General features: G+C 59.9%; 1 protein-coding gene across 2 annotated transcripts in view; it reads left to right on the top strand.

Moving 5' to 3' along the window:
- Positions 1-25,573, top strand: part of FLT4 (fms related receptor tyrosine kinase 4) — a 46,931-nt gene extending 21,358 nt beyond the window's left edge. Inside the window, exons 9-30 of one of the 2 annotated variants that reach the window (XM_015141649.3) lie at positions 2,514-2,668; positions 2,756-2,918; positions 5,437-5,563; positions 6,664-6,772; positions 7,581-7,943; positions 8,232-8,378; positions 8,476-8,607; positions 8,770-8,876; positions 9,177-9,312; positions 9,747-9,851; positions 10,162-10,275; positions 10,449-10,537; positions 10,638-10,785; positions 11,216-11,310; positions 11,700-11,822; positions 12,912-13,023; positions 13,884-13,983; positions 14,383-14,488; positions 15,400-15,548; positions 16,854-16,974; positions 18,149-18,234; positions 23,625-25,573. In XM_015141649.3, the coding sequence (XP_014997135.3) occupies positions 2,514-2,668; positions 2,756-2,918; positions 5,437-5,563; positions 6,664-6,772; positions 7,581-7,943; positions 8,232-8,378; positions 8,476-8,607; positions 8,770-8,876; positions 9,177-9,312; positions 9,747-9,851; positions 10,162-10,275; positions 10,449-10,537; positions 10,638-10,785; positions 11,216-11,310; positions 11,700-11,822; positions 12,912-13,023; positions 13,884-13,983; positions 14,383-14,488; positions 15,400-15,548; positions 16,854-16,974; positions 18,149-18,234; positions 23,625-23,823 (2,986 nt within the window). In that variant the 3' untranslated portion in view covers positions 23,824-25,573. Of the gene's footprint in view, positions 1-2,513; positions 2,669-2,755; positions 2,919-5,436; positions 5,564-6,663; positions 6,773-7,580; positions 7,944-8,231; positions 8,379-8,475; positions 8,608-8,769; positions 8,877-9,176; positions 9,313-9,746; positions 9,852-10,161; positions 10,276-10,448; positions 10,538-10,637; positions 10,786-11,215; positions 11,311-11,699; positions 11,823-12,911; positions 13,024-13,883; positions 13,984-14,382; positions 14,489-15,399; positions 15,549-16,853; positions 16,975-18,148; positions 18,235-19,033; positions 19,763-23,624 lie in introns of those variants that run through there. The other variant, XM_015141650.3, reaches the window with a different exon arrangement.
- The last annotated feature ends 1,074 nt before the right edge of the window (positions 25,574-26,647 follow it).

Here is a 26,647-nt window from a genome sequence, read left to right as displayed (position 1 = left end):
TGGAAGGTCTATCTGTGCTCCTGCCACACCGGGAAGGGTTTCAGTACCAGCCTTCTGTTCCATGTGGGTGTGGTGGGCACATCGAGGGGCTTTTCCTAACTGCCTCCTGACGGCTGGCTGCCTCTCTGCCCTGCAGAGTCTCCAGGGCCTGCCCTGAAGCAGTGGCTTAGCGTTCCCTATGCCTCCTTCTAACGAGGCTGCCTCTCCCAGGACCCTCCTGTCCAGAAATGTGGAGATGCCACAGGGAACTGACACATTGCCTGGGCTGGGCCTGTGCTGTGTGGCAGTGAGCAAGAGAGCTTCCAGGAGGCCGGCAGGCTGCTGGGGTCCCCACAGACCCCCGATCTGCAGGCTGAATGAGGCTACCCTGCAGTGTGCCGAGGCCCAGGGAAGGGATGCCTCAGGGGTGGCTCTGCCTCTGCTGGCTGCTCCCTGCAGGCTGTCGGGGGGCATGGCACCCCTCACAAACACATCCGCAGGCAGCCACACTTTGAGTCCCCATTGCATGGATGAGGAAGCAGAGGCCAGGAAAGGGTATTTGTAACTGACCCCCAAGTCCCCAGGAGGGGTCTCTGCTCTGAGCTAGCCCAGCAGCCGCCTCCTTTCCGGCCTGGGCACCTCCCTCCTGGCAGGGCCACTCTTCCTGGAGCTGGGCAAGCAGAGGCCCAGGGTTTCCTCAGCCAGGGCCCCCTGCACTGGCTGGGGGCTGCTCTCTCCTGGGAAGGCCCAGGGTGTCCTGGCCCTGAGCCCAGTGTGACCCTCCCACTGAGGACGCAGACTTCGGTGTCCGTCCAAGGCACCTGGTCAGTGCCAAGGCCCTTGGGGCAGAATCCTGAGGGCACTGGCAGATCCTGGAGCCTCACTCACAGGTGCAGCTCCTGGAGACTCCTGGGCCCTGTCCCCCACCCTCCAAGGCCAGCAGGACTGAGCCTGCTCTGGGCAGGTGGCAGCTCTGTTGCATCCAGGGTCTACCCGATCCTCAGGCAGCTGCCTCTCAGAACAGCTTTCCAGGATCACTCCTGCCACATCTGGTCCTCTTCCTATGGCACCCACCCAGCCTTCCTGTGGTGCCCATCCTTCCTATGGCACCATCACGTGACGATGGCGAGCAGTGACTGGGTGGATGGTCTGGCAAACACACAGACAGACTGGTCCTTGGCTTCCAAAGCACCCATAGTGTGTCCAGCACGCTGCTGGCACTGTCTGAGTTAAACCTCACGACAGTTGCAAGGTGCATGTCATCTCCGCTGAGGCAATGAAAGGGTCTCAGATCCGGCAAGTGGCAGACTCGGGACCAGAGCCACGCAGACAGCACCACCTCAGTTCCGCCCCGGCCCGGGCCTGCCTCGCTCTGTGACCCCAGGCCAGGCAGCTCCCCTCTGGGTCCCTGCTGTGGTGTCCCAGTTGAGAACAGGTCCCTGCATCCCCTTCTCTCTTGGTCTCTGCCCAAGGGCTGTGCCTCTCCCGGGCCACGCTGCGGTGTCTCTCTGGTCTGCCACACTCAGCACCGGGGCAGGCGCCTGTCCAAAGGAGGAGTATCTCCGTACAGAGTCCAGGCCACAGAGCCAGGTTCCTGCAGGGGCCCCAGCACACCCTCTGGGGCCGAGACATCGGCTTCCTCACGTGTGCAGCAGACATGTAGGGAGCTGGGCGCAACTCTGCAGGAGGCAGCCCTGCCCTTGTGGGGCTCCCACCCCAGGGGGAAGATGGGCAGTCAATAGACACAGCAAGGCAGGGGCAGGCCACAGCATAGGATAGGCAGGCAGGCTGCACACCCCCACCCAAATGAAGGAGGCAGGGAGCCCTGCAGATTCCTGGCTTCGGAAATGAGTGTGAGGCGGGCAGTGATAGACAGGCCTTGGGGTGGGGGGTGGACAGCAAGAAGGCCACGTGTCTGGAGGGGCCACACACATGGCAAGGAGCTAGACTGCTCACAGGGACTGCACTTCAGATGTCGGTAAGAAAGAGGACAGGGTCTCCAGGCCTGCCACATCTGGGCGCCCACCCACCCTTCCTATGGCACCATCACATGTCGATGGCAAGCAGTGACTGGGTGGATGGTCTAGCAGACACACAGACGGGCTGGGTGGAGGAGCCAGGTGTGTGGGATCCTCCTGGGCTGGGCTGGGCAAGCCTGGGCGAAGAAGGCTGTCTGCAACCACAGGTAGGGAGAGCGAAGGCGCTGCGCCAGCAGGGACATGGTCATCTCGCTACTTGTGGAGAGATCATAGAGCCTTTGGGGCAAGGCAGGGGATGCTACTGCAGACCTCAGTGACTGATGCCCCTGAGCCGGCCGCCTGACACGGTTGTCACACCTGGGAGATGCGGCCTGGAGATATCTCCAGGGACTTAGGCCTTCCCCTCGCAGACCAGTGTCTCCCGCCCTACCCTGCACTCCTGCCAGCCCCTCCCTCCTCCTGACCGTGTATTTGGGGTTGGGGGTTGGGGGTGCCAGGATGAGGCTGGGGCTGAGGTGGGATCTGTATGGGCCCTGACCTCCCTTCCCTGGCCAGGTACAAGGATGGAAAGGCACTGTCCGGGCGCCACAGTCCACATGCCCTAGTGCTCAAGGAGGTGACAGAGGCCAGCACCGGCATCTACACCCTCGCCTTGTGGAACTCCGCTGCTGGCCTCAGACGCAACATCAGCCTGGAGCTGGTGGTGAATGGTAGGCCAGGGATGGGAGAGCACACAGGTGGGCAGTGGGCGGCGTGGCATTGGAAGTCAGCTGACCGGCCATGTGCTGTGCCCCCAGTGCCCCCCCACATACACGAGAAGGAGGCCTCCTCCCCCAGCATCTACTCGCGCCACAGCCGCCAGGCCCTCACCTGCACGGCCTATGGGGTGCCCCTGCCCCTCAGCATCCATTGGCACTGGCGGCCCTGGACACCCTGCAAGATGTTTGCCCAGCGGAGTCTGTGAGTACAGCTCCTACGTGCGGCCCAGGCCCCCTGCACAGCCACAGCCCCCGCCCCCAGCCTCGGCCGTGAGGAGCCCTCTTTATAGTGCCCCTCACCACCCAGGCCTTCCCTGTACCCCTCCCCAGGGCCCTGCTCTGAACTTGAACCCTACCTTCAGCTATAGCCAATCCCTGGCCTCACCGCGCCTGAGTGAGGCTCAGAGCTTCCCTTGCACCCCTCCTCCACCAGCTGGCCAGGCTGGACAAAGGATGGGTCCGGCCCCCACCCACCTCCCTCAAGAGCGAAGACCCTCTGGACATATAATTGCATCATCTGGAGGCAGGAGGAAGCACGTGCCTCTGAGCACCCAGCAGGACACCTCCAGTGGGGCAGGGGTCTGGGAGGGTGTTATCTGAGCCTCTGGGATGGTTGTACTGAGCCCCACGGCACACCGTGTGTGCTCACGTGCCTCAGCTCATCTGTGCAGCACTCACATCACCCCCTTACAGACAGGGAAACAGGGTCAGAGAAGGGAGATGGCTTTCCCAGGGGCACAGCTATAAGCAGCAGGACCAACCCACCTGCTGAGCCATGCTCCCCTCACCCACCCACTGGGCTGTGCTCCCCTCACCCACCTGCTGAGCCGTGCTCCCCTCGCCCACCTGCTGAGCTGCGCTCCCCTCACCCACCTGCCACCCACCTGCTGAGCCGCGCTCCCCTCACCCACCTGCTGAGCTGCGCTCCCCTCACCCACCTGCCACCCACCTGCTGAGCCGCGCTCCCCTCACCCACCTGCTGAGCTGCGCTCCCCTCACCCACCTGCCACCCACCTGCTGAGCCGTGCTCCCCTCGCCCACCTGCTGAGCTGCGCTCCCCTCGCCCACCTGCCACCCACCTGCTGGGCGGCGCTCCCCTCGCCCACCTGCCACCCACCTGCTGGGCCGCGCTCCCCTCGCCCACCTGCCACCCATCTGCTGGGCGGCGCTCCCCTCACCCACCTGCTGGGCCGCGCTCCCCTCACCCACCTGCCACCCACCTGCTGGGCCGCGCTCCCCTCGCCCACCTGCCGGGCCGTGCTCCCCTCGCCCACCTGCCACCCACCTGCTGGGCGGCGCTCCCCTCGCCCACCTGCCACCCACCTGCTGGGCCACGCTCCCCTCGCCCACCTGCCACCCATCTGCTGGGCGGCGCTCCCCTCACCCACCTGCTGGGCCGCGCTCCCCTCGCCCACCTGCTGGGCTGCGCTCCCCTCGCCCACCTGCTGGGCCATGCTCCCCTCCACTGAGCGGGATGCCAGCAGGACAGATGGGTTTCACAGGACACTTAGACGAGCAGGGGATGAGAGGAGGGCGCCCAGGTGGGCAGGGCTTGAAGGCACTAGGGAGCCAGTGAAGGGTGTTGAGGAGTGGAGACCTGGCTCAGGTTTTCCTTTTAGCGAGAGATCCTGGTGTCAAACTGGGGCGGATGGGAGTTGAGAACCTAGATGGGAGATGAGGGTGGCCCCACTGGCTGTGGCTCTGCGGTGGTCAGTGGGGGTGGCTCAGTAGGGGTGGCCTGAGCCGGCCCCAAATGTCCAAGGTTCATAAGTATCCTTCTAGATCGTGTGGCCTGCAGCTCGCTGCCAGCACCTCCAAATGTCCTTCCTTCTGGGTGTGCCACCTTTATGCTCTGTGCCAAGTGATGGAGCCCTTCAGAGAGTCCCTGCTCGGCTCCTCCTCCCACAGGGGCAGACAGGAGCCTCCCTTGGGGCCCTGAGGCCACCCCCCAATCCTGGCAGGAGGCCAAGGCTGCTGGGGCTGCACACGCAGCCCAGAGGGAGGCCGCAGCTCCTAAAGCAGGAGAGAGGGAGAGGCCGGGCAGAGATGCCTCCTGGGGCAGAATGGGACTGCGCTGCCCCTGCAGCCACGTGGGCAGATCCAAGGTGGCCTCTGCAGGAAGGAGCAAGAGAAGCGGGACGGGGTGCACACGTGCGCGAGGGACAGTGGACACAGGAAGGTGGTGTCGGCAGCCTGTGTAGGACGGGTTGCCGGATCCTGAGCCTGACGGGTGGGAGACAGAGATCCAGAAACAGGCCGGGCACGGTGGCTCACGCCTATAATCCCAGCATATTGGGAGGCCAAGCCAGGCGGATCACCTGAGGTCGGGGGTTTGAGACCAGCTGACCAACATGGAGAAACCCTGTCTCTACTAAAAATACAAAAAAATTAGATGGGCGTGGTGGCACACGCCTGTAATCCCAGCTACTTGGGAGGCTGAGGCAGGAGAATCGCTTGAACCTAGGAGGCGGAGGTTTCAGTGAGCCGAAATCGTGCCATTGCACTCCAGCCTGGGCAATAAGAGTGAAACTCCATCTCAAAAGAAAAGAAAAGAAACAAAGTCCCCTTCCCATCTCCCTCACTCAGGCCCAAGGGCCAGCCTCGCCCCCCATCCCATATGAGAAGGTGACTGGGTGTGACAAGGGCTTGACCCCGCCCCCAAAGTGGGCCCTTCCTGCCTGTATCCCTTGACCTGCCCTTGCCTCTTCTGGTTCTGGCAGCCGGCGGCGGCGGCAGCGAGACCTCATGCCACAGTGCCGCGACTGGAGGGCAGTGACCACGCAGGACGCCGTGAACCCCATCGAGAGCCTGGACACCTGGACCGAGTTTGTGGAGGGGAAGAATAAGGTACAGGCCAGCCGTGCTGCTGAGTGCCCAGGGACAAGGAGAAGGGAGGAGAGAGAGGCCACTACTGCCGTGTGGTTTCCACCTGGCTTCCAGAGTGCTGGGCAGAGCGGCCGAGAGCGGGTGACCTTCCTGCAGTCTGTAGGCCTCGGCCACCCTGCCTGCAGAAAGGTCAGAGGGCCAGCCTCCGGCTTTGTGATGGAGGGCGGACCTCCGGCGGCTTCCCAGACAAGGAAGCTGAGATGCAAGGCCACCTGGCCAGGCCATGAACCCCTGAGGCCCACAGGCCCCAGGGCCAGGAGGGGACAGGGCTGGAGGCTGACCAGGTCTGCACAGAGGGCTATTGAGCCGCTGGCGCGGCCTGGGGGCAACGCCGAGAAGGGGGTACTGAACAAAGGCACCTACTTCCTCCAGTCACTTCCTGTTTTCCTACACACCTCCAGAGCCTCTTCCTGTTCCAGTCCTGGACAGGAAGTGCCCAGCTGGGGGTGGGGTGGGGGTGGGGGTCTTTGGATGGTAGGCAGGGCCTATGGCCCTTCCTCCTCCCCTGTGTCTCAGGCTTCCTACTCCCTGGGGCCTCGGTCCTTCTGGGAGCCATCCCCACCCCTCGCAGTAACCCTGGACCCAGGAGTTGCTGTTGTGGACAGTCCTGGGCTGAGGAGGGCATCTCACAAAGATCTCAGCAAGCAGCGACTGGTTGGACCCATCCAGAAGTGACTGGCCTTTGCTGTGACCACAGCCTGAATTCTCACCCTGGCTTGGACTGACCCTGGTGCCCCCTCAGCATAGCCACAGACTGAGCCCAGTCCCCGCCAGAGGTCTCTCTGGTTCTGCCAAAGGCTGCCCTGTGACGTCACCGCAGCCTAGGCCAGCAGTCCCGTGCACTGTCCCTTGACTTTTCTGGGCAGCTGCCTCCCCCTGCTGCCCAAGGCCTTCTCTTCCCTGCCTCACCATCCCTGGTCCTGTAGTTTCGGTCTTCTCCAGTCCAAAGCCTCAGTTTCCCCCATGACTATGGTGGGCACAGCGACCTTCTTGCAGAAGGGGAGGGCCCAGGTTGGGAGAACTTGGGCAGGAAATGGATCCTTTTGCCTGTGCTCTCCCAGACTGTGAGCAAGCTGGTGATCCAGAATGCCAACGTGTCCGCCATGTACAAGTGTGTGGTCTCCAACAAGGTGGGCCAGGATGAGCGGCTCATCTACTTCTATGTGACCAGTGAGTGACCAGACCATCGCGGGCAGGCCTGGGTACAGGGTCAGGAGGGGGCAGGTTTGGGTGCATTGAGTTTCTGGGGTCCGTGGGGCACCCAGGAGAGAGCTCCAAGGCCCACCAGTTGTAGACAGGAAAAATAGATTTGAGGGTCATCAGCATAGGGCCTGGGTGCTGGTGCACTGGGATGGAATGGTGTCCTCTGTCCCCAACCCTGAGGTTCCTCCCTCAAGGATGCCCTTGGCTCACTGCAGCTCCTCCTAGCTATACCCACTCCCACTCTCCCCTTCCCAAGCCCTGGGACCTTGTGACTCACGTGTGAATTTTGCTCTGGGGAGAAGATCTGTGGCTTACTCAGATTTTCAAATGTGCTAGTGACCTCAGGAGAGCTGAGCCCAGGAGAAGACGCCACTGGGTCCCAGAGTGTAAATCAGGGCACCAGCAGAGAGATGGAGCCCCAGAGAACACCTGGGGGCTGGGGAGGCCACAGGAGCCTGACCAGAAGGGACCAGAGAGGCAAAAGGAAATGGGCACATGGCACTGGGAAGAGCCAGGGAAGAAGACACTGTTTCAAGCTGAACATGGGGTGGGCCGTGGCAAGCTTCAGGAGAGAATGAGGGTTCAAGTCTCACTGAGTGGCGTCACGGAACTCCTGATGACCTGGGCTTCTCGGGGGTGGGGGCAAGCAGTCCAGCTGGGGCTCCTCCAGGAGAGAGAGAGAGGGAGGGAAGGAGGCAGGAGACCCCGGGGCGGCAGGTGGATGGGTGAGCAAACTCCCAGGGCAGTGTCACGGGCCTTCTTCCTCCCTCCACAGCCATCCCCGACGGGTTCAGCATCGAATCCAAGCCATCCGAGGAGCTACTAGAGGGCCAGCCCGTGCTCCTGAGCTGCCAAGCCGACAGCTACAAGTACGAGCATCTGCGCTGGTACCGCCTCAACCTGTCCACGCTGCACGATGCGCACGGGAACCCGCTGCTGCTCGACTGCAAGAACGTGCATCTGTTCGCCACCCCTCTGGCCGCCAGCCTGGAGGAGGTGGCACCTGGGGCGCGCCACGCCACGCTCAGCCTGAATATCCCCCGCGTCGCGCCCGAGCATGAGGGCCACTATGTGTGCGAAGTGCAAGACCGGCGCAGCCATGACAAGCACTGCCACAAGAAGTACCTGTCGGTGCAGGGTGAGGCTGGCCGCGGGGAGGGCGGGGACGCGCTCTCTTCTAGCCGAAGCTGCCTCTGCCTTTGCCCCGGCATGGCTCGCCCCGGGAGGTCTATTCACAGCCCTGGCCTGCAGGAGCGCCCCCTCCTAACTATCCGCCTCCCTCTGCGGAGACGCGCCGCGCTCCTGCCCGGTGCACAAATCCTGAGTCCAGCTTTCGGGGATCCTTCCCTCCCTCTGCTCCCAGCCCAAAGAGGGTCCTCCTGCTAAGTGCAACTCCACTTAGTTCCTTCTCAACCCCTGCCCCCAGCCCTGGAGGCCCCTCGGCTCACGCAGAACTTGACCGACCTCCTGGTGAACGTGAGCGACTCCCTGGAGATGCAGTGCTTGGTGGCCGGAGCGCACGCGCCCAGCATCGTGTGGTACAAAGACGAGAGGCTGCTGGAGGAAAAGTCTGGTAGGGAGGGTGGCCCGGGGAAGGGCAGGTCCGGAGGCCGGCGAGGCCAACGACCCCAAACCCAGGTGGACCCGCCCCTCCACCCCACCCCCTGCAGGAGTCGACTTGGCGGACTCCAACCAGAAGCTGAGTATCCAGCGCGTGCGCGAGGAGGATGCGGGTCGCTATCTGTGCAGCGTGTGCAACGCCAAGGGCTGCGTCAACTCCTCCGCCAGCGTGGCCGTGGAAGGTCCGGCCTCACCCTGCGCCCCTCAACCCCCTTCCTGCCCCCAGTTAGCGCCTTTTGTGGCCACTTCGGGCAAGTCGTGCCCATCAGAAGCGGCGCTGCCTGCAGTGCACCCTCTGCCACACACACACACACACACACGCCGGCCCCTTTCTGCCCACGCAGGCTCTGAAGATAAGGGCAGCATGGAGATCGTGATCCTTGTCGGTACCGGGGTCATCGCTGTCTTCTTCTGGGTCCTCCTCCTCCTCATCTTCTGTAACATGAGGAGGGTGAGTGTCCCTCCCCTCTCCTGGTGGGGTCTCTCTCAGGACTCCCCCACCCTGGCCGCCCTTAAGATAAAGAATAAGGTGCCCGCCCTAGTTGACCTGGCAGCCTTGTCTCCTGGGTAGCCTCGCAGCCCTCCACCGTGGGCTCCAACCCCGCAGAGGTTGTCTGCCTGTTACTCCATCCCCTCCTTGACTGAGAGCCCCGCAGGACATGCCATCTGTCCTGGGCAAAGTTCTGCCCCAGCCACAGTGGTACGGCCAAGTCAGTGAGCTGCCCCACTCCTCCCTGTCCCGCCCCGGCAGCCGGCCCACGCAGACATCAAGACGGGCTACCTGTCCATCATCATGGACCCCGGGGAGGTGCCTCTGGAGGAGCAATGCGAATACCTGTCCTACGACGCCAGCCAGTGGGAGTTCCCCCGAGAGCGGCTGCACCTGGGTGAGGCCAGCACCAGCCTGCCCAACCCACATCTCCTGCCCGGCGCACCTGCTGCAGGCTGGAGTTCCTGAATCCCTACTTTCTCCAAACTCCCACCAGGAAGTTCTGCCTGGCCTGACCTGCCCCTCTGGGCGTGGGTAACCAGAGCCTTAGCCAGGGTTCCCAGTTCCCAGGCTCCCCGAGGTCACCTGCTGCCACCCTGAGCGGGGTGGATCTGTCACACCTACCCGGGAGGATGCGCGGCTTCCTGTCCACCCTCTCCCTCTCTTCCCGCTGTGGCTCCCACGCTCTTCCTGTTTGGCAGAGAGGCTCCCCACGCTCCTCCTGCTGCCAGGCCTGTCCTCCTGGACCTCTGGACGGGGCTCCCCTGCTGCCCACCTGTCTCCACCCTCACCCCATACAGCTCACCTGCAACTGGCTCCCTGCCCCGACAGGGAGAGTGCTTGGCTACGGCGCCTTCGGGAAGGTGGTGGAAGCCTCCGCTTTCGGCATCAACAAGGGCAGCAGCTGTGACACCGTGGCCGTGAAAATGCTGAAAGGTGTGGGGTCTGCGGGCGAAAGGGGCAGCCTAGCTAGTGAGGAGCAGCAGCTCTGGGTGGGCCGGTGGCATGGCAACTCAGGAAGGGAAACTGAGGCTGGGAGCCAGTCTCATCCAAGATTCTACAGGGAGGCTGCGGGAGTCAGAGCCAAGGTACCACCCGAACCCCCTGCCTCAGTGGGGCCAGCAGGATGTCCTGGGGCCTTGGTACCCCTCCCCGTGCCCAGAGTGCTGGCTGTGCCTTAGCTAAGCAGCCAGTGGCGGGAAAGGGGCCCGGATGGGGGCCGACGTGAGGCCTGTGTCCCCTCCAGAGGGCGCCACAGCCAGCGAGCACCGCGCGCTGATGTCGGAGCTCAAGATCCTGATTCACATCGGGAACCACCTCAACGTGGTCAACCTCCTGGGGGCGTGCACCAAGCCCAAGGGTACGGAGCGGGGCGGCCCGCCGGGACGGCGAGACCCTGGGCGCAGGGCGCCGCGGGCGGGAGGGGCTGCAGGGCCGGCGCTGGGAGGCCCGCGGGGGCGCGGGTGCAAATGCGGAGCGCGCCCGCAGCGCGTCCCGGGTTCCGAACGCACGGCCCGCCCCGTCCCGCCGCAGGGCCCCTCATGGTGATCGTGGAGTACTGCAAGTACGGCAACCTCTCCAACTTCCTGCGCGCCAAGCGGGAGACCTTCAGCCCCCACGCAGTGAGTGGGCGGCCCGCGGGGCGCCACGGGCGGCGGGGGAGTGGAGGCGCCTCTGCCGTGGACGCCTGGGCGCCCTCGAACCAGCTTCATGCATCCGCAGGAGAAGTCTCCCGAGCAGCGCGGACGCATCCGCGCCATGGTGGAGCTGGCCAGGCTGGATCGGAGGCCAGGGAGCAGCGACAGGGTCCTCTTTGCTCGTTTCCCGAAGAACGAGGGCGGAGCGAGGCGGGCTTCTCCAGACCAAGACGGTTAGAGCCTGGCTTCTTCCCCTTTCCTAGTGCCTGACAGGCCCGGTTACATACCATGATCAGGCACCCTAGGGAAACCCAGCCTGGGGCCCTCGGTGGGGGCTTTCATGGGAGAGTGTGGAATGGGCTCTGCCTTAGGAAGGGAAGACACCTGGGGACAATTTTCACACAGGTGTTCCACGATTGACTGGGTCATCACAGGCTGAATAGGAAATTGCCCTGCAGAACAGGCAGGCAGTTGAGGGCCAAGCAGCAGGTGCCAAGCCCCCACAGAGCAACAGTATTTACTGCTCTGGGAGTAGGACGTGGGTGTTCCGGAGGCTGAGGGGGCAGGAGAGGGGCTGAAATGCTTGTTAGCTGCTCCCTGGGGCTGGGTGGATGAAGGCCGTGGTGGAGGCGCCTCCTGAGCCCACCTCGCTCCGCTGTGCAGCTGAGGACCTGTGGCTGAGCCCGCTGACCATGGAAGATCTTGTCTGCTACAGCTTCCAGGTGGCCAGAGGGATGGAGTTCCTGGCTTCCCGAAAGGTGAGCCTCCTCTGAAGGCCCTTCAGACGGAAAGGGTGGTGCATCCCCACCAGTCGCCAAGAAGTGCTTGGTTCAGACTTCACCCTGCGGGGCTCTGAGGTCCACTAGCGTCTCTCCCACTTTCAGAGGAGGAAACTGCCCAAAGCAGGGAACTGACGCCCCAAAGTCTCGTGGCCGGTCAGCAGCAGAGTCTGACTCCACGACTCTCTCTGCTTCCCCACAATTTCACAAGCTGTCTCCATGATGAGTCCCGGAGATGGATAGAAATCCTTCCCCACAGGCAGGGCACCCCCACGGCCCCCACTGCTTGGGCACCCTGGAGTTTCGGGTGTGGGTGTTACCCCAGGGGCCTGCACTGACAGCCCCCATTGCGCCTCCCTGCACCCCAGTGCATCCACAGAGACCTGGCTGCTCGGAACATTCTGCTGTCAGAAAGCGACGTGGTGAAGATCTGTGACTTTGGCCTTGCCCGGGACATCTACAAAGACCCTGATTACGTCCGCAAGGGCAGTGTGAGTGCAGGCCATTGAGGAGAGGGAATGTGGGGCAAAACAGGCGATGGGGTGGGACCACAGACTGCCTGTCCAGGAGAGGGAGTGCTGGCACAGGGTGATGTGGGCTCCCTGGTTGGCCAGCCACCTGCCCAGCTGCTGGGGGACTCCCTGCCCCCAGGGGACCCTAGTGACCACCCCCCCCCCCACAACTTAGGCATCCTGGGGCAAGGAAGTGGAGACGGGAGTTGACAAGTGGGGCCCCAGGGCTCCAATTGGAGCTTGTGCTTTGCCCAGTGCCGTGGTCCATGCAGCGGGCCTTGACTCCCAGGGCCTGCCCTGTGGGGCCTGTGTGTGCAAGGCATTACGTGGCGTCTGTCCTAGAGATGGACCAGCTTGGTGGAGTATGTGGAACCCAGGAGGCGGAGTGTCTCATGAGTGGAGCTCAGGCAGGGCAGCAGGTGCCTGGATGAGCTTCCAAGGCGGGTCAGGGTTCCGTCCCTGGGAGAGGAAAGGTGTCAGAGAGAGGTGGAGGAGCAGGATGGGCCCAGGGCCTGGGCGTGATGGGCCATCCAGCCCAGTGTGGCCGCTGGTTGGAGGGAAGGATCAGGTGTGCACTTACAGAAACCCCCTGACACCACAGGCTGGGAAGAGAGTGGAGTAGGGGTGCTGGGGTGGAGGTAGAGGCCAGTCCAGAAGGGCCCTGGCCCTCAGGGCTCCCAGGTAGAGAGCATGAGAGGGAGACAGAGCTGGTGGCGGAGATGCCTCAGGAGCCCAGGAGGAGAGCGTCGGGAGTGATGGCCCAGCTTCTAGGGTAGGGACAGTGAGTAGATGGAACGTGCTTGTCAGGGGAGATGGTGAGAGTGTGCAGGGGTGCGTTTCATCAGGAGGCTGGGTTGGGGGTCTAGGGCTGGAAGAAGGCCTGTGGTCTCCCCCGATACCCCTCCCCTGAGAGCTCAGGGAAAGAGGGGTCCCCGGCAGATCCAGGAGAACAGCAGCAAGGAGGCACCTTCCACCCAGGCAGAGGGCCCTGGTAGGGGGTGCCAGAGCGCCTGGCCTCAGCCCTCTCCTCCTATCCACCATGGGACATGCTTCCCTCCGCCTCCCCAGGCCCGGCTGCCGCTGAAGTGGATGGCCCCTGAAAGCATCTTTGACAAGGTGTACACCACGCAGAGTGACGTGTGGTCCTTTGGGGTGCTGCTCTGGGAGATCTTCTCTCTGGGTGAGTGCAGGACGGGGTGCCGGTGGGGAGAGGAGGCGAGGTCACTGGTGGTTACATGACCAGCCCTGCTGGAGTAAGGGACTGGGCACCTGGAGGTATGTGCCAGGTCGTTCTGAAGCAGGGGGTTTGTGGGCCACCAAGAGCCCCCCACCTCTCCCCAGCCTGGCCCAGCCTCCGAGAGGACTTTGCCTCCAATGTGGGCCACCCTCTGTGGGGTGCACACTGAAGCCTGGGCCAGGGCTGAGCCTGTTCACGTGGCAGCCCCAGAGGGAACTCAGGGCTCAGTCAGCGGACGTGCCTACTGCAGGAGCTCCATGTGGGAGCACAGGCCCCGCTGCAGGCATGATTCATGAAGCCTCCAGGCCAGGGTAGGGCAGTGAACTTGAATAAGTTAAAATGTCAGCAAGAGGCAACAGTGATACATGGTATTACAGAAACTAAAGGAACAGGAAGAGTGTAGGAGGCATGAGAGCTTGGGTCAGCCAGAGCGGCCCGAGGAGGGAGGTCAGTGATCCAGGACGGAGCAGCAGGGCTGGCGGGGGGCATCAGAAGCAGTGAGAGGCGAGAGAGGATTTGTTGAAACTGACCGCAGGCGGCTCCCCCGCCACTGATGATCCGGTATCCATGATGTCTGCCGTGTTGCCAGTGCGTGGATGCTCTTGGCACTCTTAGCAAGCAGGCGGCACAGTCCTCTTTTAACCAGATGAAGAACTAGAACTGGGGAGGGCCGCGACCTGCCCAGGTCCCAGGTAGAGCAGGATCGGATGAGCTGTCTCCACCCCACCACGGGGATGGGGGAAGGGACAGACGGGGTGACCTGGGGGGCTTGCTCCCCACCCACCTCCCCTTCTTGTTGTCAGGGGCCTCCCCATACCCTGGGGTGCAGATCAATGAGGAGTTCTGCCAGCGGCTGAGAGACGGCACGAGGATGAGGGCCCCGGAGCTGGCCACTCCTGCCATGTGAGCCTCCCCGTGGCCCTGCAGGTGTTGGGGGCAGTAAGCATAGGGGGCGTGGGGATTGTGGCCTTGAGAAGGTGGCATCAGGGAAGCCAGGGCCAGTAGGACAGGCCTGGGCACCACCCTCGAGACACACGGGTAGTCTGTGGCATAGCTGCAACGGGCACCAGGAGGGAAGGCCGGGTGCTGTCAGAACAGACAGAACCGGGTGTTCAGGGAAAGCATCACCAGGAGGCGACGCTGGGCTAACACTTGAAGGAGGAACGAGGGTAGCCGGACAAGGGTGGGGCACGTGTCAGGAGGAGGGCAGAGTGGGTGAGAGGGCCCAGGAAGGCTGGGGGACTGAAGGTGCTGGGGCGGGGGTGGGGTGCACGCGGTCCAGCAGCCCACGTGATCCTGCAGACGCCGTATCATGCTGAACTGCTGGTCTGGAGACCCCAAGGCGAGACCTGCGTTCTCGGAGCTGGTGGAGATCCTGGGGGACCTGCTCCAGGGCGGGGGCCTGCAAGTGAGCCCCTTCCCCACCCTGTTCTACTGTGGCCTTTGGCCCCTGCCCTGGGTCCCTGGCCCCAGCTGCCCCTCCAAGCCCCTCTAGGCTCTGCCCACCTCTAGGCTTGGGTGGTGCGGTCCTGGGCCCCTACCCACACCTCGTCCCCACACCCTTGCATCTTTCTGTTGAGCACACGCCCACCGCACACCTACGCTGCCTGTTCCAGATGCTGTGTGGATAGTCAGAGCCTGTCCCTGCCCAAGGGGAATCCTAGGCTGGTCCCCACTGGCCTGCGAGGCAGCCCCATCTCGCTGGCATCATCATGATGCATTCCTTCAGCTGGTCCCGGTTCTGTCCCCCACTCCACTGAGCACACGGACCCCTGACCTGTGTGTCCTGACGTCTCTCCCTCCCCACGTGGTGCTCCTCCAGGTTGGGGGATGGGCCTGCTCGTGACCCAGCTCAAAGTGGGGCCTGGAGCAAGGACCCGGGAGCGGCCTGTTGCCCAGGCCTAGGGACTGGGATGGGTGCTGTGGCTCTAGTTCCATCCAGAGAAGGTAGGAAGTGTTGGCCCCAGTTCCTGAGGCTGCAGGCTCAGCCGGGGACTGGAGGACGGATGATCCGGCCGAGCCCCGGCCTGCCCCACCTGCCTTATCCATAAACGAGGTACCTGGAAGGGCTGTAGGGAGAATTTGGCGAGGTTGGCACAGCCGGCATTCTGCTACCTTGGCCCCTTACCTGTCTTGACGGCTGAAATGTGCTGGCTTCTGCACGAGCTCGATTCCTTCTTGGAGCACTCACGTGCCCGCATGGTCTGTTAGGACCCTATTTCAGGGCTCAGGAGCCCAAGTAGTCCCGAGTGTAGGGCTGAGGGCTGAGGGCAGCGGCTGGTGGTTTCTGGCCCGGCTGCCTCTCCTGTTCCCCGCCAGGAGGAAGAGGAGGCCTGCATGGCCCCACGTGGCTCTCAGAGCTCAGAAGAGGGCAGCTTCTCACAGGTGTCCACCGTGGCCCTACACATCGCCCAGGCTGACGCTGAGGACAGCCCGCCAAGCCTGCAGCGCCACAGCCTGGCCGCCAGGTCAGCTGTCCTGTGGGTCCAGGAATGGGGTGGGAGAAAGCCATGTGGACAGGGTGCATTTTATCCCTCTGTGTCTTTGGGGGAAAGCAAATCATGCGACATCAGAGACCAGTGTGCACGAACCCAGAGCACAGAGCGGCTTTAAATGACCTGCCGCAGTTCCCCTCCAAGGCCATGTGACCTGGCTGCGTGCTTGTTTTTGAGTCCTGTCCACCCACCAGTGTCCCCTCACCCCAACATTAAGGGTACTTCTTTTTCTTTTTTTTTTTTGAGATGGAGTCTCGCTCTGTCACCCAGGCTGGAGTGCAGTGGCGGGATCTCAGCTCACTCCAAGCTCTGCCTCCCAGATTCACACCATTCTCCTGCCTCAGCCTCCCAAGTAGCTGGGACTACAGGCGCCCGCCACCACGCCCAGCTAATTTGTTGCATTTTTTAGTAGAGATGGGGTTTCACTGTGTTAGTCAGGATGGTCTCAATCTCCTGACCTTGTGATCCACCCGTCTTGGCCTCCCAAAGTGCTGGGATTACAGGCGTGAGCCACCGCGCCCGACAAGGGTGCTTTTCTCACGGAGAGGTGGAGTGGACTGTGTTTGGGCCAATATTCCTCCCGGGAGTCTCTGATTATCTAAATCACTGACTAGTCTGGGGGTGAGTCCCCAAGAGTCCCTGGGAGGAGGGAAGGTCTCCAACTGAGGCATGGTCAGGAGGAGAATGTAACTTAATTCCCAGAACTCTGCCCAGGCTCTCTTATCCCTGGCATTTCACACTCAGGATGGCTGTGCCGCCCACATTCACACCAGCGTTGCTGAGATGCAGGCTCTGCCCCAGCACATGGCAGGGCTAGTCCTCGGGGACAACCACAGTGAGCTGGATTTTGCCAGGCTCCTTCCACCAACCCCGCAACATGTGCCTTAGTGCACACACGTGTGGGCAGGGCAGTCAGCAGCTTGCAGCCCTGGGGCTGCCTGGCTGGCCCAGGGTAGCCCATCCCCGGGAGGAGCTCCATACCCCATGGGGCTGGATGCCCCCTCACTTCCCATCACAGAACTCAGCAGTGGACTCGGAAGGAAACACGGCCCAGGGTGGAGGTGCACACCCAGGCCCTGCTGCTGAGGCTGTGGGGTAGACATCTGAGGCCAGGCCCACGGAGGAGCCCCTGCCAGCACTCAGACCCAGGCCCGTCCATACTCCTGCCCCAGGCTGGGGGTCCTTTCCAGGGGAAGAGGAGGCACAGGGACAGCAGAGAGAACTTCGAGGAGAGTTGTTGGGGTGCATTCCTCAGTACCTTCTGATTTCTCCCCACAGGTATTACAACTGGGTGTCCTTTCCCGGGTGCCTGGCCAGAGGGACTCAGACCCATGGTTCCTCCCGGATGAAGACATTTGAAGAATTCCCCATGACCCCAATGACCTACAAGGCCTCTGTGGTACTTCACATGAAGGGCGGGGACTGTGCTCTCGGGTCAGGGCTGGGGCCACCTCGGGAGGCAGCCTCGGAAATTCGTAAGGCAAATGGCAGAAACCAATTGCAGGCTTTTTAACAGAAAAGACTATCCTTTTAAAGTGCAAGTCCAGGCCGGGCATGATGGCTCACGCCTGTAATCCCAGCACTTTGGGAGGCCAAGGTGGGCGGATCATGAGGTCAGAAGATCGAGACCATCCTGGCTAACACGGTGAAACCCCGTCTCTACCGAAAATACAAAAAACTAGCCGGGCGAGGTGGCGGCGCCTGTAGTCCCAACTACCCGGGAGGCTGAGGCAGGAGAATGGCGGGAACCCGGGAGGCGGAGCTTGCAGTGAGCCGAGATCGCGCCACTGCCCTCCAGCCTGGGCGACAGAGGGAGACTCCATCTCAAAAAAAGAAAATGCAAGTCCAGGGAGAGCCTTGGGCACATCTGGGCCCTCCTACGATGCCACGTCTCACAGCTGCTTTCTGTCCTATGCCCTCGTCGCCCCCACACGAAGCCTCCCCTCCTCAGCAGAAACCCCAGGGGAAGGACAGCTCCTCCTCCTCCTCCTCGGTGGCAGGTTCGGGAGTCCTGGGCCTGGTCAGTGAGCGCTGGACAGAGGGGCCCCATGGGAGCCCTTGGCCAGACCTCAGGGACCTGGGTTCCTGCCTTCAGGGCCACTTGAAGACGCTGGGGGACTCTGAAAAGATCGCAGTTTCCCTCCCGTGTGATTCAGAATAAAAACCACACCAAGCCACAGTGAAAGGGTAACAAAGCCCCCCAGGTCGGGAGGCAGCCTCACAATGACCGTTTTTTGAACTACGAGCTGCCAGGTTGTGAGTCCTGTCCCTGGTTCTCCCGCGGCTCCTGCTCTTTGCACACTGAGCGTAGGCTTGGCCACCGTGGAGGTCCCCCAGTGTGAGGTGTCCACGGGCCAGACACAGCCCCCGACCTCAGTGTCTGCCTCCGAGGCAGGGGCATGTGACCCTCACCCTGGGATGGAATGGACACCTTGTTTCCGGCTCAGCGTCCCAGGGACGGGTGTTAGGTCAGCCGCACCGCAGGGTCTTGCCGCGCTGTCCTGGCTGGGGGTGGCTGCCCTGCAGGAGGGCCTCAGGCGGGGCCCACAGCCTGGCTTGTCCTCTTCACACAGGACAACCAGACGGACAGTGGGATGGTGCTGGCCTCGGAGGAGTTTGAGCAGATAGAGAGCAGGCATAGACGAGAAAGCGGCTTCAGGTAAGGGCTTCGTGAGCCTCCTGCACTGCCGGTGTTGACATTGCCGTCCCCTGGAGGAGGGAGGCTGGGGCCTGGGCGTGCCCAGCCCTCTTCCTGGAACCTCTCGTGGCTCCCTGTGACCTTTCCACATGTTCAAGGTGAGCTGCCCTGAGACTCCCCTCCTCACCTGGCACCACAGCAGCCCCTCCCCGCCGCATGCTGACCACCTGCGTGCCGGTCCCGACACCTCCCTGTCACCTGACAGAGCTCAGACGCTGTGTCTTTCTGACACCACGCAGAACCCACCATGCCCGGAGCACACACACCCTCCTCCAGGCTGGGGAGGCCGCCCCAGCCCCAAAACCCCTGAATTTCATCCAGTGGCTGCAGAGCCAGGTAGATACTGTAATCTGAACTGGCTGGTGTAGGGTCTGACCCTACAGAGCTTAGCAGGTGTTCTCCCCATCTGTGGAGATGAGAGATCGTAAGAAACAAAGACACAAGACAAAGAGATAAAGAGAGAACAGCTGGGCCGGGGAGCCACTAGCACCAAGATGCGGAGACCGCTAGTGGCCCCGAACGGCTGGGCGCGCTGATATTTACTGCGTGCAAGACAAGGGAGCAGGGTAAGGAGAGTGAGTCGTCCAAGTGATTGACAAGGTCAAGCAAGTCATGTGACCGTGGGACAGGGGGCCCTTCCCTGCTAGGTAGCCAAAGCAGAGAGGAAAGGCAGCATACGTCAGCGTTTTCTTCTGTGCACTTACAAGAAAGATCAAAGACTTCAAGACTTTCACTATTTCTTCTACCGCTGTCTTCTAAGAACTTCAAAGAGGAACCAGGAGTACGGGAGGAGCATGAAAGCGGACAAGGAGCGTGACCACTGAAGCACAGCACCACAGGGAGGGTTTAGGCCTCCAGATGACTGGCGGGCAGGCCTGGATCATATCCAGCCTCCCACAAGAAGCTGGTGGAGCAGGGTGTTCCCCGACTCCTCCAAGGAAAGGAGACTCCCTTTCACGGTCTGCTAAGTAACGGGTGCCTTCCCAGACACTGGTGTTACCGCTTGACCAAGGAGCCCTCAAGCGGCCGTTATGCAGGCGTGACAGAGGGCTCACCTCTTGTCTTCTTCGTCACTTCTCACAGTGTCCCTTCAGCACCTGACCCTATGCCCACGGGTTATTCCTTGGTAATATGACTAATACATCAAAGAGTAATATCAAAAGCTAGTGATTAATAATGTTGATGCTAATGATCAATAATGTCCATGATCATCTATCTAATTTGTATTATGACTATTCTTATAACTGTTTTCTGTGTTATACTGAAACAGTTTGTGCCTTCAGTCTCTTGCCTTGGCACCTGGGTAATCCTTCGCCCACAGGCTGGGATGTATTTTGGCAACAGAGAAATACCCACATATGACTGTCCAGATAGAAAGTGAACTCTATTTGCTCAACATGATAGCCAGGGGAAAAACAGTTTTGGCCAACTTGAACATTGAAACTTTTAAGTGTATAGATTAAACAAAGACTTTAGTGTCTACTTAAAAGATTCACTTTATATTTATTTATTTATTTATTTATTTATTTATTTATTTATTTATTTTGAGACAGGGTCTCACTCTGTCTTCCAGGCTGGAGTGCAGTGGTGTGATCTCAGCTCACCACAACCTCCACCTCCCAGGTTCAGGTGATTCTCCTGCTTCAGCCTCTTGAGTAGCTGGGATTATAGGAGTGCGCCACCATGCCCAGCTATTTATTTATTTATTTTATTATTTTTTTTTTAAATTTATTTTTGAGACGAAGTCTCGCTCTGTCGCCCAGGCTGGGGTGCAGTGGCCGGATCTGAGCTCACTGCAAGCTCCACCTCCCGGGTTTACGCCATTCTCCTGCCTCAGCCTCCCGAGTAGCTGGGACTACAGGTGCCCGCCACCACGCCCAGCTAGTTTTTTGTATTTTTTAGTAAAGATGGCGTTTCACCGTGTTAGCCAGGATGGTCTCGATCTCCTGACCTCGTGATCCACCCATCTTGGCCTCCCAAAGTGCCGGGATTACAGGCTTGAGCCACCGCGCCCGGCCTATTTTTTTTATTTTTAGTAGAGACAGAGTTTCACCACATTGGCCAGGCTGATCTTGAACTCCTGGCCTCAAGTGATCTGCCCGCCTCAGCCTCCCAGAGTGCTGGGATTACAGGTGTGAGCCACCATGCCCGGCTTATCAGCTGACTCCTGTTAGTACCTGGTTTTGGAAAATTAATGGTGGTCATGTTACGGAAATAGCTTTGGGCTAATTTTTCTTCACCAAACAGCATTTTGACCTGCAAAAAACAAGGTAATTAAGTCAAAGGTATGGCAGAGGATGATTGCCACGTAAATTCAAACCTCTGCACACCTTCAAAAAATAGCATAGCTCCTTGAGATCAAAGAAGGCTGCTCAGCCCGCGCCTGTGGCTCAGCTAGGAGAGAAACTCGGTACACAGACCATGGGGTGATGGAGGAGACGGGGCTGCGAGGAGACCTCCCTTGTAAGTCCGAGGCACTGGGCAGCCATCCTGCTTCTGAAAGGGCAGCGAGCCAGAAGGGAGTGCAGCTCCTTGGATGCTTGGTGGTAGAGGAAGAAGAAAGTTCCGGAAGATAAGGGTCCTAAGGAAGCAAGATAGTATCCAGAAGTCAGAAGAAGACAGATGAGCACACAATGGATTTGTGCATTTGGAAACTGCACCACCCTGTATCGGCAGCAGAGGGCACTGTTCTTTGTCCTCTGTTCATGATGAGCCAAGAAGAGGTTCCACAGGTCCCTGGCGGGTGCGTTCGCTTGGCATACAGAGTGCTCCCCATACAGGTGCAAGGAGAGGATGTGCCTTGTGGGGTGTGTGGGGAGCAGAAGGAGGAATCTATCTGTCTGGTCCTTCGCTGTCTCCTCTTAACCCCTGGTCGGCACTCGCCCCATGGGGGATTACCTGCTCCTCACTCCTGGGTTACACCGTCCAGCCCCTTCAGTGCCCACTTCGGACGCCAGAGCCCATGCCCATACATGTGGCGTTTCACCTGCATCTGTGGGTGGAAGGAGATCAGGAAACTCTGGGCTTGTGGTCACTCAGCGTGACTGCATGGAGCCAGTGGAAGGCCCAGCTCTTTTGGGTGAGAGACTGGCCGGCCCCTGGAGGCAGGATGGTACGGAACGTGGATGGAGCCTTCAGAAGGAAGAAGGCAGTCAAAGGAACTTGAGATGATGCCAAAGATATAGGTTTGATGTGGCACTTTTAAGTGAAGAAATGTAGGATGCCACCAAAATCCCTAGTCCCACCCACAGGAGAAGTGGCTCTTTCTGTGTAGAAAATCCTAACACAAATAATCCTGAACCTCCAAAAAAGCACCATCCATCCAAAGTTACAGGAACAAGACAGAACATTAGAGTTAAAACTTCCCAGTAGACAACTGTTTAAATTAAGCAGGAAAATGAACAAAATACTCCAACGTGAATTAAACATATAATGAAACAAGCAGTGGCACCATGAATCTGGTATTCAAAAGTTCAGAATAGAAATGGACGGACAATGTGATGATACAAACGAGAGCAGACTAAATTCAGGAAAGAAATGGAAATAAAACATAGATTCGGCCAGGCAGTAGCTCTCACCTGTAATCACAGCACCTTGGGAGACGAGGCCTGGAGTTCAAGACCAACCTGGGCAACAGAATGAGGCCCTGTCTCTACAAATAATTTTAAAAATTAGCTGGGTGTGGTTGCCCACGCCTGTGGTAGCAGCTACTCGGCAGGCTGAGGTGGGAGAGTTGCTTGAGCCCAGAAGGTTGAGGCTACAGTGAGTCATGATCGTGCCACTGCAGTCTAGCCTGGGCAACACAGCAAGACCCCATTTTGGGGGAAAAAAAACTAAATCCTTTCTAAAACTAGGGCACCACAGGGACAATATGTATGACCAGACTGACAGTGGCAGACACAGAGGATGGATGTGAAAAGAAAACAAAACTGAAATAAAAGAGGCAAAAGGATCAGAAATAGAAAAGATCCAATATACATAAAATTGGGAGTCCCAGAGGAAGAAGATGCAAACAGTAAAATAACTAGTATTTTAAACTTACAGTCAAGAGTTTTCAGTAGCACTATGCAAAGCACCAAACAAGTAATCAACATCTTCAAAAAATGCAAAGAAAGCACTGAGGATGGTGCAGGATGGGGCAGGCGGAGAGGAGGGGAGGGGCAGAAACCACCTCCTAGGCCAAGGCGAGAAGCCTGGATTTCCTTCGTGGAGTGACGGGAAGCCGTTGGAGGGTGTGTCAGGAGGAGAATGACATAGTGTAACTTGAAGGACCTCTCTGAAGGGTGGAGCACCAGGAGGCCATGGTGGAAGCAGAGCAGTCTGCAGGAGGGTGTCAGAGCCGGCAAGGATGCAGCGGACTCCGCAGGAGGGGCCAAGAATGGAGAAGCCCGCATGTGTCCTGGAGTTACAATGGGCAGATCTGGATGGATGGGATCTGGATGGATGGATATGGATGGATGGGATCTGGATGGATGGATATGGATGGGATCTGGATGGATGGATCTGGATGGATGGGATCTGGATGGATGGATCTGGATGGATGGACATGGATGGACGGATATGGATGGATGGATATGGATGGACGGGATCTGGATGGATGGGATATAGATGGATGGATCTGGATGGATGGGATCTGGATGGATGGGATCTGGATGGATGGATATGGATGGATGGATATGGATGGATTGGATATGGATGGACGGGATCTGGATGGACGGGATATGAAGAGTGAGGGGAAGGAGGAGGCAAGGAGAACCCCAAGGTGCTCCAGCAGCTGAGGGGACTTTGGTGCCGTTCACTGAGACGGGCAAGACAGAGTGAGAACTGGGTTGGGGATGAAGTTGGACATTCTTCACAGTCTCGTGTCGAGGCTCGGACAAAGCTCCAGTGAGTGCCAAATCCGATCAATCCGCTTTGCTGTTTAGTCTAGTCTGCGTGTGTTTTTTGAAGTCTGAGCATGTCCCATGCTCCGCTGTGTCCTTGGTGGTTCCTATCAGACCCCGACAGGGGTCCGGTCCCTCCTTCTCGTTGTTCATTTGTCTGTTTTTGAGGCCGAGTCTCACTTTGTCGCCCAGGCTAGAGCGCAGCGGCATGATCTTGGCTCATGAAACTTCCACCTCCTGGGCTCGAGCAATTATTTCACTTAGCTGAGGCCACAGGCCTGCACCACGCCTGGGTAACTTGTATTTTTTGTAGAGACGGGGTTTCCCCATGTTGCCCGGGCTGGTCTCTAACTCCTAGCCTGAAGCCATCCGCCTGCTTCAGCCTCCCAAAGTACTGGGATTACCAGTGTGCACCGCCCGCCACCCGGCCTTCTTCTCTTACTAACTCCACCTTCCATGTCTTGACAGCTGTAAAGGACCTGACCAGAATGTGGATGTGACCAGGGCGCACCCTGACTCCCAAGGGAGGCGGCGGCGGCCTGACCGGGGGGCCCGAGGAGGCCAGGTGTTTTACAACAGCGAGTATGGGGAGCTGTCCGAGCCAAGCGAAGAGGACCACTGCTCCCCGTCTGCCCGCGTGTCTTTCTTCACAGACAACAGCTACTAAGCAGCATCGGACGAGGCCCCCAGCACTCGGGGGTTCAGGCCCAGCAGGGCGGGCAGAGGGCTGGACACCCAGGTTGGGAACTCGTCTGGTTTAACTCTGGTGGCGCAGGAGTGTGCTTCCCTCTCTGCAAGCTTCCCAGCTGGGAAGAGCAGAACTCCAGGCCCCAGGCGCCTGGGATTCTGTCACCACAACTGGCCAGGGCCACGCTCCAGCTGCCCGGGCTCCTCCCCCTGAGATTCAGATGTCATTTAGTTCAGCGTCCATGGGTGCTGGCCCCGGGGCCAGCCCTTCCCATGGGAATGTCTCTGATGACCTCTTTCGTCACACTGGGTGGCGGCTGGTCCCTGTTTTCCCGTGAGGAATCTGGTCTGGGAGTCACAGTGATGGAGGTCAAGGCACACCGGAGCAGAGCCTCCCAAACACCGTGTCCTCCACAGGCGCACCGTGTCCTCCACAGGCACACAGCCGTTCTTCCCGTGGAGGCCGGCTGGCCTCACCTGCCCCTTCACAGTTGAAGGGAGGGGGGCTGTGTTTCCATCTCAAAGAAACAAGGGAGGAGGAATTTGCAGGGTCCTCTTCTGGGCCTGACCAAACAGGTAACTAGCCCCTGGGGTGGCCGCCGGTATGACAGACCGGTGACACAGGCAGCCTGCACACCCGAGCCTGGGTGTCGAGAGCCATTCTGCAGGTCTTTTTCAACAGCTTCGCAGACTGTATAGCTGCTGTGAAGAATTTGCTTTCCAAATTCAGCGTGGAAGACGCCCAGGGACAGTTACACTGAGTCTAGATGACTCTGGCGCCTGCCCCCGGTCAGGGCCAGCAGAGCAGTCAGTGCCTCTGGAGAAGGCCCCCCGCTCTCCCACCTGGAGTCCCACCTGGCCCAGACTCGAAGGAGCCTGGGTCTGGAGCTGCCGGTCTGGTTCTTCCCTTTAGAGCCAGGACCTGGTCCTGGAACCTTTAGGACCTGCCACCTGCGGCCCCTCCCAAGCCGTGAACCAGCTCATGAGAGATGAGCACCATGGGATCCACTCAGGAAGGCTCGGGGCTGGCACGAAGGACCACCCAGCATTGCCCTGTGCCACCCAGCACTCAGTGGACATTCTGGGGCCCTGCCTCCGGCCTTTTCCTGGCCTGCGCCTGACATCAGCACCCTGGCTGGTCAGAACGCCACCCTCCCAGAGGAGCAGCCAGAGATCCTCTGAAGGCTGGAGCCATTCTGCTCAGGACCCCTATCCCAGCTCAGAGTGCCCCAACACCTCACCAGGAGAAAGACCCACGTCCCCCTGTTATAGAACCACGGAGACTCACCACCACCCTGACTCCCCAAACCCACCCCACAAGACGCTTGCAGGACAGGCTCCACGCAGCGAGCAGGGGCTCGCTCAGCTGACCCTCCCGTCCCCTCCCCTCCCACTTCCCTTCCCTTCCCACCTCCCCTCCCCTCCCCACCTCCCTCAGTGCATGTTACTCCAGGATACGTTGAATGCATGTATAAGGTCATCTTCATCGTCCCTGGGACCTCCTTCCTCCACACCTCCTCCAACGTGGGACTGGCCTGTCCGGCTTCCCTAAGAGGAGCCCGAGGCTGTTCTCTGCAGAGGACCAGCCCGCCCGGTGCGCACCTCTCCTCTCTCCTCACTGCCCACCCAGGCATGTACCCGGAAGAAAACCAACTATGCCTTTCTAGACCATGTTCTCAGAAAAGATGGAAAATATTTAACAAGAGATAATAATAAATCTGGTGCCAGTCTGTGTGTGTGTGTTGGGGACACGAGTGTTGCTTTTGTTGTGTTTGCTTCTGTAATCTAAATGGGAATACAGAAAAGTCCCCACACTGGGTTTGGACTTTTTTTTTTTTTTTGAGATGGAGTTTCGCTCTTTCGCTCAGGCTGGAGTTCAGTGGCGCGATCTCAGCTCACTGCAACCTCGTCTTCCGGTTTCAAGCGATTCTTCTGCCTCAGCCTCCTGAGTAGCTGGGATTACAGGCGACTGCCACCTCGCCCGGCTACTTTTTATATTTTTAGTAGAGGTGGGGTTTTACCATGTTGGCCAGGCTGGTCTCGAACTCCTGGCCTCGGCCTCCCAAAGTGCTGGGATTACAGGCATGAGCCACCGTGCCCGGCCGCTTTTCTTGTTTTGGTTGGTTGGTTTGTAGAAATGAGGTCTCACTGTGTTGCCCAGGCTGGATTTGGACATTTTAACTTTCCATTATAATTGACTGAATCTAGCCACTGACCTTGACCTATGCATCAACCCAAGTGTCCACCAACAGGGCATCCTCCCGTGCCCAGGCCTGAGCTGCTCTCCAAGCCCAAAGTATGCCCCTGTATGGTGGTCACTGAAACACCTCCCCACTCCCATCCTGTACCACTTTCCTAGTGGGGCTGCACTCACACTTCTGGGCTCCTCTGGTCCTTCCTCTGTTGGACCTTCAGGGCTGGGCTCAAGTGTCCCTCCAGGTTCCAGCCACCTTCTCACACCCAGAGCACCACTCACTCCAGGCTGTGTGGATGGAAACAGCCAGTGAGCAGGGAGGGAGGGAGGAGTCACACCAGGCTACAGTGTGTGCCCACCGTGAGGGGCCCCTGGTCCCTCCTGCCTCCCAAGAACCTTCTCACCTTCTCCTCTCAGGCTCCAGCCCTTCTCCGGGTGCCACCGCCCGCCTCTGCCTCCTACCTCCACCCCAGCCCTTCACTCTTCATTTCTGCCAAGAGCCCTTAGTCACCTGCTTGGAGGAGGTTTGGGGTCCAGGACGTGTCCGAATGTCCTTTGATGCTATTGCCCCATGCTGTGGGGCACTGCTTAGGCCCAGGCGTTTGTGTCC

The sequence above is a fragment of the Macaca mulatta genome, chromosome 6 (genome assembly GCF_049350105.2).
Source record: "Macaca mulatta isolate MMU2019108-1 chromosome 6, T2T-MMU8v2.0, whole genome shotgun sequence".
Lineage (NCBI taxonomy): Eukaryota > Metazoa > Chordata > Mammalia > Primates > Cercopithecidae > Macaca > Macaca mulatta.
The sequence above is the reverse complement of the archived record's forward strand: the minus strand, read 5'-3'. Positions and strand labels throughout refer to the sequence as shown.